The 13613-nt window shown below is 42.0% G+C and overlaps 1 protein-coding gene across 2 annotated transcripts; it reads left to right on the top strand.

Annotated features, from left to right (window-relative positions):
• The first annotated feature begins 1590 nt into the window (after nucleotides 1-1590).
• LOC307244639 (protein NLRC3-like) lies at nucleotides 1591-13178 on the top strand. 2 transcript variants are annotated; one of them, XM_080019896.1, is made up of 11 exons: nucleotides 1591-1650; nucleotides 2309-2356; nucleotides 2897-2989; nucleotides 3488-3574; nucleotides 4043-4197; nucleotides 4478-6248; nucleotides 6337-6513; nucleotides 6616-6789; nucleotides 9184-9357; nucleotides 9761-9807; nucleotides 10697-13178. In XM_080019896.1, exons 2-11 carry the CDS (start codon nucleotides 2316-2318, stop codon nucleotides 11212-11214), a joined length of 3237 nt encoding a protein of 1078 aa, XP_079876022.1. In that variant the 5' UTR covers nucleotides 1591-1650; nucleotides 2309-2315; the 3' UTR covers nucleotides 11215-13178. The 2 variants fall into 2 exon arrangements, with proteins under 2 accessions (XP_079876022.1, XP_079876023.1); XM_080019897.1 differs by lacking the exon at nucleotides 1591-1650 and having other exon boundaries at nucleotides 2028-2356.
• Nucleotides 13179-13613: the final 435 nt, after the last annotated feature.

Genomic DNA, 13613 nt, shown 5'->3' on the forward strand with positions numbered 1-13613 from the left:
ATGATGATAAGAATAATAATATTAATAATAACAATAATAATAATAATAATAATGACCCTTACCCTATAATAAACACAATAGTAAATATATTAATATATTTACTATTAAATACAATAGTAAATACAATAATAATAATTCCTCTTCTTCTTCTTCTTCTTCTTCTTCTTCTTCTTCTTCTTCTTCTTCTTCTTCTTCTTCTTATTATTATTATTATTATTATTATTATTATTAATAATAATAATAATAATAATAATAATAATGAAGAACATAATAATAATAATAATAATAATAATAATAATAATAATAATAATAATAATAATAATAATAATAAATATAGCTGCAGGCAGCAATACACAGGGTCCATTAATGACACCAATTACAAATTTTGGAGTTCCCATGGAATGTAGCATCAGCACCATTCTGTCGCTCCTCTTTACATCAGCATTACATCTAAAACAAGTTACAATTTTCTGTGTCTCCATTGAACGCGGCATCGACTCAGGTGATGATGCGGTGAGGCGAGCTTTCCGAGCCCTGGTGACACGCAGAATTACTACCACAGGCTGATACACTTGTTGCGTGTTATGACTTTATCCTTAATATGAGATGGTGTCTGTCTACCACCTGTAAACCCAACGAGTCCTGCCTCACGGTGTCTCTGTGGAAGGAAATCGCTCTGTGTGAAAGTTCCCAACAACAGGGTTCCATTCAAACAGACTAAACACTGCATGTCCCTCTGAGGCATTTCATCAACCTTTTAAACTTTTGGGACTAAAAAAAAAAACAGGTGCGATTCGGACCTGTTACACTGGAGCTGCAAGCAAACTCCACGTGTGAGCTCTCAAACAAAGAATACGTTTTGGACTGTTTTGGTCAACTGGCTCGAATCCAGCAAAATAAGGAGGGACACGACACTTTGTCACATGGAACAGACTGCGTTTATATTTACAAAAAGGGCAAAAGAATAAAATATCAGTCGAAAAGCCCCCCCCCCCCCACGACACACTTACACGCAGTTTGTAACCACTACCCGTAGCTCGCACGGTGCCACAACCTGCACGTTCATAACAAATTGGATAATGACGTCACAAAGTGTCTTACGCCACAAACCCATCTCGCTGAACCGTCCGGCCCGCAGTTTTAGAACGTTGGCGTGCTGGCGACGCACGGATGTTAGGCCACTTCCGGTGAAATTTTGTTGGTTTTTCCACCCGTTCATGCTCCGTATGTGGATCCATTTGCGTGAAACTTGAACCGGCTCTAACGACACCCCGACCGTGTCCGTAGCTGCGGCGGTTGTCCTGTTCCGGGCACTTTTAGCCAAGAGTGCCAAGGAGAAGAAGGATAAAAATAGGGTTGGAACCTTGATTTATTGCAATAGAATAGTAATAAATAAATACCAAAAGATAACAATATATAATACAGTATATCATTTTTTTCTTTGTTATATGTTTTCTGATTTAGACTATATTATTATTTTGTTATGATTACAACGCTATTAATACTTTCAGGGTTGCCCATATAATCCATGAGGGGATTTTTATGTGTGGGCCCCGCCCACACCCTCCGTCACGTCGTTTATCAGACCAGCTCGCACGTCACGCTTCGTGCTGCACTCTGGACGTGACGACTCGGCGATCGCGACTCGACGTAAGTTCTCCACATTCACACCAAACCATAGTTGTAATAATCAGCGGTGTTGAGAACGCGCGTAGACAGGTCAACGCCCTCGGTCTATTTATGAATTTGTTCGGTTGGAATGCATAGCGTCAGAGTCCGATTCCCCGGAATCAAACATCACGAAATCCGTCTTGATAGACGCTGAGTTGCGCGTCAACTTGATTTACGTTTATCTGGGTATTTATTATTATTATTATTATTATTATTATTATTATTATTATTATTATTATTATGTTATTGTGCTCATAGCGTGTGTTACAGGCATATAAAGGGGGCGTAGCGTGTGTGCGCAGCCTCAGTGCCGGTGACGCAGATTCCATCAGGGCAAAACACTCTTCGTTGCGCAGTATGTGAAATATATTTGTTTGTTGTTTTTGTTTTCTTCGCCTTTTAAAAGGTCATCGAACATCTATTTTCACATTTTTCACCGATCAAATGACGTCGAGCGGGCGTTACCGGAGTTCAGCGACTGTGGGTAGCGGCCGTTTCTATTAGGGCCGTTTAAACGGTCCGAAAGAAAAGAAACAGAAACACAAGTTCTCGGGCACGAAGTCTTAACATTGTGAATCTAACGTTCCCCTCGCACGCGATGTGGACGTGAACCGAGCTCACAGAGCTTTGTGCACAGGGACTGGATGGCGGCGCACACTTCGGCCCTGCTGCCGCCCCGCCATAGGTGAGAAACTAACGCCGTTCTCACTTTTTAATGGTGTTCTTCGTGGGTTTTTTTTATATCTCTCTTGTTTATGCTTATGGTAATCATCCTCGTCTTGGGCAATAAACATCTAATCATAATAAATAAGTTGTAAGGGGGCGGGATTAGCCATGAGATGATTTATTTGTTTTATTGTTTACGTGTAATTGCTGTTAGTATGTCAATTGGCCTCACTAAACTCCGATTAAACCATGTACATCCTGTGAGACCACCACCTTGCGTGAAGCACAAGGTGAGAGATTGCAAATATTAGGAAGAGTGCCTTGCAGGTTCTGTACAATTCTGCTGCTGAAGACACTGACACAAGACACATTTCTGGGACAAGTTTGTGCAGTGACTGTAGGAATTGCATTTGATTCAAGGGTGTCTTGAGATCTGAGTGGTCGCCATGGCATAAACATTCCTGCCAAATCTGAACACCTTAAAATGGAGTGCGTCAGATTAAAAATGTGTGTATGTGCGTTATGTACTCTCTAAATTAATCCGTAATTTTACCTGCAGTTTGAAAAGGGCCACTTCTGAGGAAAATGTCGGGGACAGAAATTCCATGAATTCACCTCCTGATTTTGGAGAACCGCCACCTTCATCTGTAGCGTAAGATATCCCATAATCAAACATACCACGGTTAGTTTAGAGTTCCCCATAATAAAACTGGACTAGAACAGTGAGCAATTCTTAGTGCAATCATATGGACATATTTTTGGCACATTTTTACATGTGAAAGAATTGGCTATTTAGGCAATAGAAAATAGGCAATTCTTAGAGATTACTGCAAGTGACGACTCATTATTGTTAATTATTTTATATTATTGTAATTGGCCTCAACTCCAATTAAACCATGTACATCTTGTGAGACAGTGAGACCATTCATGTTGCGAATGTTAATGTTGTAATGTTGCTGATGCAATATTGATCAGGTTTGTCAACTATCAATAAACACATTCAAATGCAAAGCAAACTTACATAGAAATAGATATATACTGTTACAGTATTGGTTCATATGCCCACATGAGTTATCGTTAACTGATTAACACGGTGTGACTCATATCTAATCTGTAATTTTACTTTCCCTTTGGTATGCATCCTGAAAAGTGAGGAGGGAGTTCTCTGCTGTCTGGAAAGGGCGTCCATAAAGTCACCTCCCGATTTCAGCAAAGAACCTACACCTTCAGATGCATCGTAAGATTCCCCATAATCAAGCATAGTACAGTCTGAAAACGAGTTTGCGCAGAAAAGATTTTAATACACCATATTCAATATACATACATGCAGACGTGGATGAGATGCAAGAGGCAGCAGCCACTAGTTGGCGCTCTGTCAGTCCTGATCTTAACATGGAAATAAGCAATCAAGAAAGGCCACCAGTTTATGAGTAAGAGTAAAAAAAAAAAAGAGTAAAAAAATATATATAAATCAACGCATACTAAGTCTTTGTGGTAAATATAAATCCTTCATATTAAGTTAAGTTCTGACTGAAGGTAATAAATTCAGTTTGAATAAGGCAACACTCATTCTTCAGCCTCAAGTTGTCTGTCTTCGAAAATGTACCATCAGTCTGCTCTATTCCTGGAAAAGCCGTATATTAAATAACAAAATAATAAAATGAATTTTAAAAGATAACAAAAATCTTAATTTCCGTCATTCTAGTGAGATTGGAGATTGCGTGTGGGACGAGAATCTTTTGCGTTCAAAGCTGTGTCAGGACAATCTGAGCACGCTTCCCTGTGGACACTGGCATCAACCGGCGCAGACATGTCCTGTATGTGGGAAAAGACCCAGAACCAGTATTCTACCAAGTGAAGGTAGGATTTGTTTTGTGGAGAAAAAAAAAATGTAATTGCATTTTTTGCGGGTGTCTGATTGCAGACAATTTCCATTAAAATTACTTAATTTTTTAGGATAAAATCAATGTACAAGAATGTCTTTATCTATAACCTACATTATGTTCAAGCAATATTTGTCCACATTTGTTATTAATGACTGTTAGATTACCAATTGAATCCATCGAGTGACTGACTACAGTATTATTTATTTGATAGATGGTTTGTATTTTCATCTCATTAATAAACGACTCACTTGCAGATACTTATTCCGAGTACATCAACAGCATGAAGGAGAACGCTGAAAGTGTCATAGAAGGCACTACTGAAGGGCGTAGAGCCGCTCTCCGCAGGATCTACACAGAGCTGTACATCACAGAGGGAGACAGTGAGGGGGTCAATACCCAACATGAGGTGTGGCAGCTGGAGATGCCTGACAACAGGAACCTGCTAAATGACAAGTTGATCACGTGCAATGGCATTTTCGATCCCTTACCTGGAGATGAGAGACCCATTCGAACCGTTCTAATGATGGGTGTGGCTGGCATTGGGAAAACCTTTTGTGTACAGAAGTTTATTCTTGATTGGGCTGAGGGCCTGGCCAATCAAGATACAGAACTCCTGATTCTGCTTCCATTTCGTGAGCTCAACTTGGTGAAAGATAAGCAGTACAGTCTTCTGAGGCTGATCCACACCTTCCACCCAACTTTAAAGATGGTCACAGCTGAGAGACTTGCCACCTGCAAAGTTGTGTTCATCTTTGATGGCCTGGATGAAAGCAGACTTCCACTGGATTTCCTGCACAACAAGGTTGTGCTTGATGTCACAGAAACAGCACCACTGGATGTGCTTCTGACAAACCTTATCAAGGGGAATCTGCTTCCATCTTCCAGCCTGTGGATAACCACACGACCGGCAGCAGCCCATCAGATCCCTCCTCAATGTATTGAGAGGGTAACGGAAGTGAAAGGGTTCACAGACCTCCAGAAAGAGCAGTATTTCAGGTTGAGATTTGAGGATGGTGAGCTGGCCAGCCGAATAATCACATATATAAAAAGCAGAAGAAGCATTTACATCATGTGCCACATCCCAGTGTTCTGTTGGATCACTGCTACAGTTCTGGAGGACATGCCGATTAGTGAGGAAACAGGAGACTCGCTCAAGACTCTGACAGAGATGTATGCTCACTTCCTGCTTGTGCAAACCAAGAGGAAGAAGGAAAAGTTTGATGGGAGACATGAGATGAATAAACTGGAAATCTTACAGTCTGAACGGGAAGTTCTTCTGAAGATGGGGAGGCTGGCGTTCGAACATCTGGAGAAAGGTAACTGCATCTTCTACCAAGAAGACATGGAGGAGTGTGGTCTCACTGACAGAGATGTGTCACTGTACCATGGGGTTTGCACACAGATTTCCAAAATTGAGTCTGTACTCCCCAAGGTTGCCTACTGCTTTGTCCATCTGAGCATTCAGGAGTTCATGGCAGCTGTCTACATAATCCATTGTTGTGAAAATAAGATCAGGGAACCATTGAAGCCACTGCTTGTGGGCGTGTTCGAAGGAGTGCCACACCTATCCTACGTCCTCTGGACATCCATGCATAAGTCATTTGAAAGCAAGAATGGCCACCTGGACCTCTTTGTGCGTTTCCTCCACGGTCTCTCACTGGAGTCAAACCGGAAACTCTTGGAAGGATTGCTGGGTGACATGTCGAGCTTTCAAGACAGCAGCCAGAAAATCATTCATAATCTGAAAACGCTGCCGGGGAAAGATGTCTCCCCGGAGAGATTAATGAATATCGTCCACTGCCTGATTGAGATGAGGGACTACTCGGTGCATGAAGACACCCAAAACCTTCTGGAGTCGAAAGACCGATCAGAGACGGAACTCTCCGAGATCCAGTGCTCTGTGCTGGCCTGCCTGCTTCAGAATTTAAAGGTCCAGGAAGAGTTTGACATGAATAATTACAACACATCCTCGACGGAGGGGCTTGTAAGGTTGACACCAGCTGTGACGAACTGGAGGACGGCCATGTAAGCATCATCTGTCTATTTTTCATTCTGTCTGTCCATCTCTCTCTGTCCGTCTATCTCATTTTCCTTTCATGATATTTCCCGGCAGACTCTCTGGCTGTGGCTTTGCAACAGAAGATGTTTGTCTGGTGCTGGTCTCCGCTCTGAAATCAAAATCCTCACACCTGAGAGCGCTGGACCTGAGTAACAACAACCTACATGATTCAGGAGTGAGGCTGCTCTGCGATGGGCTGGGAAGTTCGCATTGTAGGCTGGAGACACTGAGGTATTTTTTCGTAACCGTATGAAACCTTTTGGTGGAACTAAATGATATGTATGTCACAAATATATGGGTTTTTGCTAAAGACTAATTTCCTTTCGATCTCAGGCTCAATAATTGTGGAGTAACGGAGATGTCTTGCGAACATCTGGCCACAGTTCTAAGCCATACCTCGTCCCATCTGAAAGAGCTGGAACTGAACAACAACAACTTACAGGATACTGGACTCACGATGCTCTCTGCTGGACTGAAGAATCCGAACTGTAGACTGGAGACACTCAGGTAGGAGGTTTATTTTCATGAAGCGGCTTAGAACAATGAATAGCCTGCTTACCAAAATCAGTAGAGAGGAGGTCAATCTTGATTACCTGTATATTCAATCATGCTACAATAAACCCCACCGAGCAAGACTTGGTCAGCGTGTTTCCATCCCTCTGCTGTGGAGGCTTGGAGAACTGTTCCTCAGATCCAAAGTGTGATTTACATAAATAGAAGTAGTAGAGTTGACACTTACTACTCTCATGATATATTTTCGAGGCCATGGTATGACATTTTTAGATTAGATTAGATTAATTTCTGGTCACAGCCATGTTGTTTCGCTTAAGATAAAAAAAATAAACGCTTGCAATGCAAATACGCAATCGCTCTCAATCTCAATGCATCAATGCATCTATCTGAAGGGGGCCTATGTGAGATTGCTGTTCATCGACTATAGTTCAGCTTTCAATACCATAGTCCCCACCAGACTGGCTGTCAAGCTGCGGGAGCTAGGACTGAACACTCCGCTGTGTACCTGGATCCTGGACTTCCTCACTGCCAGGCTCCAGGTGGTTAGGGTGGGGAGGCACACGTCCAGCACCCTCACTCTGAACACGGGATCCCCCCAGGGCTGCGTCCTCAGCCCCCTACTGTACTCCCTGTACACACATGACTGTGTGGCCAGGTCCAGCTCCAACACCATCATCAACTTTGCTGACGACACTGTCGTGGAGGGCTTGATCACCGACGGCGATGAGAAGGCCTCTTGTGAGTAGGTGTCTGACCTGTCACTCTGGTGTCAGGACAACAACCTCCTCCTGAACGTCAGCAAAACTAAGGAGCTGATTGAGGGGACTACAACAAAGGACGCACGCGCCGTTGGTAATTAATGGGGCTTCGATCGACAGGGTGAGCAGCTTCATGTACCTAGGAGTCCACATAAAGGAGGATTTAACATGGATTTTACATACAGACACTCTGGTGAGAAAGGCGAGGCAGCATCTTTACCACCTCAGGCAGCTGAGGAAATTCACGGTTTCGGTGAGGATCCTCAAGTCCTTCTATTGTGGAGGAGTGGAGAGCATCCTGACAGGCAACATCACTGGTTTGGGAACTGTACTGATCAGGACAGGCGGGCCCTGCAGAGGGTGGTGCGTTCAGCCGAATGTACCACTGGAACTACGCTCCCCTCCCTGGGGGTGTAATGGCAGAGTCCGCAGGATCATGAAGGATCCTCATCACCCCAACAAGGGACTGTTCCAGCTGCTGCGGTCAGGCAAGCGCCTCCGTAGTCACACACCGAGAACAGAGAGACTGAGACAGAGTTTCTTCCCGCAAGCCATAAGAACTGTCAATGCTGACCTCACCAGGGGTCCTCACTGAGCCACACACATAGGCTCCACTACCTTCTGTACTGTATGTAGCGTACTGTACCGCATACTGTGTCACTGTTCAGGGTTACTGCATATTGTACTGCATACTGTATCACTGTTCTGGGTTACTGCATACTGTACTGCATACTGTATCACTGTTCTGGGTTACTGCATACTGTACTGTATCACTGTTCTGGGTTACTGCATACTGTACTGCATACTGTATCACTGTTCTGGGTTACTGCATACTGTACTTTATGACAATTCTGGGTTACTGTATCACTGTTCTGGGTTACTGCATGCTGCTTTGTATTGCTGTTCTGTTCGGTGTTACTGTATTGCTGTGTCTTACTGTTGTGTACTGTATATCTCTACACACTACCTCACTTTATTCACGTGCACTTTACTGCACATATGGCCTATCTCATATACATAACTCAATTCCCTTTACCTTTGTTTTGTAGCGCCACTCTGTATTACTTTTTTGAGTGTCATTCTATTTTATATTATTCTATTCACTAACTGCATTACATTTTAGGAATTAGTTAGTTTCAGTTAGTAAGCTAAGTAGAAATTTTGTTAGCTATTATGTTTGGTTTTGTAACTATTGTGCATAATCTCCGGGTGCTTTGCAAAGACATTTCACTGCATACAGTATATGTATTAACGTATGAATATGTATGTGACGAATAAACCTCTTGAATCCTTTCACTCCGATGCAAAATTGTATACCAGCATAGTATTTGGTACACTAATTAAAGGTAGTAATGGCATGTTTAGTATGTGCAACACTATTGTATGTATATACAGTACATGATGCAGGCAAATATATTCCATAATGCATTGACAACTACCAATGGAGGAGGGCTGGTTGCAGCAGATGGCATTGTTTTCAGTAAGTATTGCCATCAATCCTCAAAGTGCTCAAAGGAAGTGGTGTGTCGTATCTCCAAAAAGCCATTGTTCGCTTTGCTCAAGCACGCTAGGTGGCCCGATTTTCGAACGCAGCACAAGCCTTACCCTCTGTGTGCTGGACTCTGTGCAGGCTCTCAGGCTGTCTGCTCACAGAAGAGGGCTGTGCGTTTCTGGCCGCGGCTGTAAAGTCCAACCCTTCCAATCTGAGAGAGCTAGACCTGAGCTACAACAACCCAGGAGACTGCAACATGGTGGAGCTCTCTGCTTTCGTGAAAGACCCACACTGGACACTGGACACTCTGAAGTAAGTAGAAAGATCCCGTCTCTTTATAGCAACCTCATATCCTGACAATATATTCAATACAGCGCTGTTGTTTGGAGTTTTGTTTTCAATCAGCATGAAGCGAGAGACGCATATAGTGTATGCACAAAATAAAGTAACTTGTTTGAGTCTGGTCTTTCAAATCTTGTCATTTTCTGATTACCTTTTAATTCTTGTTTGTTTATTTTATCTGCATATTTTCGACTATACTTGTACCTTTTCCCTTTTTAATGTTTGTTATTTGATGTCCTCAGAGCACTGTTACTATTTTGAAAAGTCAGTAAAGATTATTATTAATTTGTCAATCAAAGTCAGATTGTTTACATAAAAAAAAAATCTGACTTCCACTGATGTCCATATGTCTATGTACTGTACTTCCTTATAGTGTTGCTTACAATGGAGAACAATGGATTCGTCCCGGACATAAAAAATGTGAGTTTCTGCCCCTGCTTCAAGATGACCTTTGATGTCACAATGTGTGATTTCAACGCTGGAGAGAACACTGTCTATGTGCCATGTGTGCTGCATTTCACGTTGTTCGTGTGACGATTACATTTTAATGTGGCACAATTTACTCTAGACCGGCCATTTCTAGACTTAAGAATGCCGCAGCCCAATTTGAAATTGGAAATTCTTATGTGGCCCACCCGAACCTTTAATCCCGACCCTGATCAACACACGGGACTAGGATTAAGTATTTCCGATACGTTCCGGATCAAAAATAGGTCAGATAAACGAAAAATAACGTTCAAATCCCATGGCTTTGTTTTATCAGTTCTTATCACTTTTTTAAATGCAAATATTGAATCATAAATAGTTATGTGAATTTCAAACTCAATTACAAAATTGAAAATTAAAAACTTTTTATTTATTATAAATGACCTGGCCCACCTCCAGTACCTTCACAGCCCACCGGGGGGGGGGGCAGTTCCTACCTAGCTTTCTAACTGAAACTAACAGATTACTAAAACATGACGAAGTTAGTGAATAAAACAATAGAAAATTAGATAAGACTCAAAAAGATAATACAGATTGGGGTACAAAATAGAAGGGAATAGAGTACAGTATACAACAGTACGACACAGCAATACAGTAACACCAAATAGAATAGCAATACAAAGCACTATGCAGCATATTTATGAATTGTGACACATAATTCATTCAAGTTTCTATTGGGTATTGTGCACATAATGCACAAAGATGTGCACATGTACAAATTTTTCATGGGTATTTAAGTATCGCAGACAATAACAATCCTGTAAATGCTCACTTATTGTGTACGTTTCTTCATTTTACTTTGCGTCTTGGTCACCATTTTCAGACGCCTTGAAGCTCACCCAGGACCCCAAGGGCACCGGGAAAGACCTGGATGTCGACGTGCCGGGGACAGGGGCGCAAGGCTGCTGGAGGCAGGTTCTGTGCATGGAGGCCTTGTCCCAACGCGCCTACTGGGAGCTGGAATGGAGAGGTCTGGTTTCCATCGGGGTTTCATACAGAGTCTGCGACAGGACGGGGGAGATGATCGATTCCAAGCTCGGTAGCAATGCTGCGTCGTGGAGTCTGGACTGCTCCGACTTCAGTTACAGTGCACGGCACAACGGCAAGAAGAAGGTGGCGGCCGTTCAGCCCTCCGGCTGCCACAGCATCGGGTTGTATCTGGACTGGCAGGCTGGTTCGCTGTCTTTCTTCCGAGTCTGCGCTAGTTCCAAGATCCACGTGCACACGTTTCACAGCACGTTCACGGAGCCCGTCTACCCAGCGTTTAGGCTGATGGGGCCTGTGACCGGCTCCCTGTGCCAAATCACAGCTTGTCTTCCAGACCAGAACCAGACCATTTGATAATGTGAAATGCACTTGAAAGGCTGTGCTGGAATTCTTAAATAATATAATTACTATTGAAGGGGCTCTGTAAATCAAACTTCCCTCTATGTGCCATGCCATGCAAACACATGTATCATGAAAAAAGAGAGAGCTCAAAGCTACTCTAAAAGTCACACTTGTGGTGGTAGCCAACGAGGGGGATTACAGTTCTCAGAGTTTCCCTTGAACGCCGCACTTCCTGCTTTGGAGTGCTCAGAGCGGGGCATTTGCCCCAAGAAGCGATCTGCTCGAAGCAGTAGGAAATGGGGTAAAGTAAATACATCTACAGTACAATCAAAACACAAAGTTCTTCCCGGTCTGTATTTGGCGCAGGCTTTTCTTTGTACATGTCGACCGCGCCTCCGGCATTTATTAGAGGCCCAGTTTTTAATTTGACTACCAGTTAATATTTTAGGAAATACAGTATAAGCATTGACTGCTTCGGCTCGTCGTTATGATGCGGGCAATGGGCAAGACTGGCCTGTAAAACAAAAACAAGTAGACGGGGGTGCTGCGTGTTTTGTTTTTTTCTGGATAAAGAGCACTTTAAACGTTTACATTTCTCAACCAATTTCAGTGTGTGTTTGTATATTCTCGGGTTTATGATCTACCAATATATTGCGCCAATGCACAATGGTTGCGCATTGGTTGACGCATTTCCGTAAATCTATTATTTTCCCAGGAGTTGTACCCGGTGGCAGTCTGATTGCAGTGATATGGAGGCTTATAGGGAACCAATCCAAACGCCCATGGTGTCATTATTCTATAGCTATTACACTGTACCATCAACATTAACTTCATAATGACAACTAAAAGCAAAAACATTGTCTATTGCTACTTTAACTGTCACTTTAAAAATCTCATACTGGTACACAGATTGAAATGGATCAAACACACAAATGCAGAATTATAAACTGCCGTGAGGTTTTCCATTTAACTTACTGTGAAGAACTGACTCTCAACAGCAACAAAAAAGTGAACGTGCAGCTGAACTATATTTAGGGAAAAATATATATGCTGTAATAGATCAGTCATTTAAACCAGTGTTTCCCAACTGGTCGAGTCGTAGGTCAGTTTGGGTGTGGACGACAGCCGCATATGTCCTCTCTGTCGATTCAAAGGCATTCAGTCGTTAAGCTGTTGGTTTTCCTGCTGTTCCCGTGAAGCCTCTTAGCATTTGATTTAAAAGCTCAGGAATGAGTCGATTGTGTTTCAATGGGATTTTATCTCTTAATGCAACTTTTTTGGTTGTTTTGTGTTTTTAACATGCACTTAAATGACGGCACTGTTCATTTTGTGAAGATCGGAGTAATGTAAATCTCAAATTATGTTTTATGTCGTGACTTAATGCCTGAAGACAAATTTGGCTCCTGAGTCTTGCCCAGTTGAGAACGGCTGCCTTTACACATCTATTAGATCCCAGATGTGGACAAAATGACAGAAACGCCACATGAAGGGTTAGAGTTTGAAGTAACTTAATCACAATTATAATTTAAGTATTGGCTTGATGGTGGCAGCTACAGTACACGCCAAACAACAAACTCAGACAGCGACTGACTGGCCCATATAGTGGATAAATGCCAAAGTACAACCTCAAACAATACCGCAGAATAGAATATGCTTGGTTATATATTTAATTTATTTACTTTTATTTAAACATAACTTGGGTATTATTATTATTATTGCGGTGTATAAATGGACAAATTGAAAGATGAACAATGTTAATTGTTTTGATGGGGAATGGTTAGTTGTATTAGTGGTTAAGTGAAAAACCACGATCAAACTGTGTGTATGTAATTATTGTATGTGTTTGTGTGATTATTGTTTTTATTGTGTTATTGTGTTGCATCTTTGTGTGAACTTTAAATGTCTGACAAATGCTTGTGACTTACAGTATATCCAAGTTTCAAACATTTAAAAATAAATGTGTGTCTTAAACTGTGCATATGTGTGTATGTTATTTGTGCAGCAAATACGGTTACTGCTACCGTTATGCTGTCCTGTAGTTTACTTTATATTGCTTTACATATATATATATACACTCACACACACACACACACTTTCAGCTAAATGCGTTGTATTTCAATGCATTTTCAACAACTTAAAACATAAAGGGCAACTATTCAGAGTAGGTCGGGTGCAAAAACAGTTACTGCAGGCAGTAAACATTCTGTACAATCTAGCAGGAAGTTGGATACCGCTATTGACCAGCAGGTAGCGCAGTTGGCTTGGCTATGACATTGATTGCCCCAAATACTTCTGTCTGTCGTCAGGATCAACATCGTTTTATTTTTTGGATTATTTTGATTTGGAATTGTTATCTGCTTATATAGCATCAGTTTATTTATCTAACTGCTTTACACTTGACTCAGGTTTTT

This window comes from Zeus faber, assembly GCF_960531495.2.
Source record: "Zeus faber genome assembly, chromosome: 19".
In the NCBI taxonomy this organism is placed as follows: domain Eukaryota; kingdom Metazoa; phylum Chordata; class Actinopteri; order Zeiformes; family Zeidae; genus Zeus; species Zeus faber.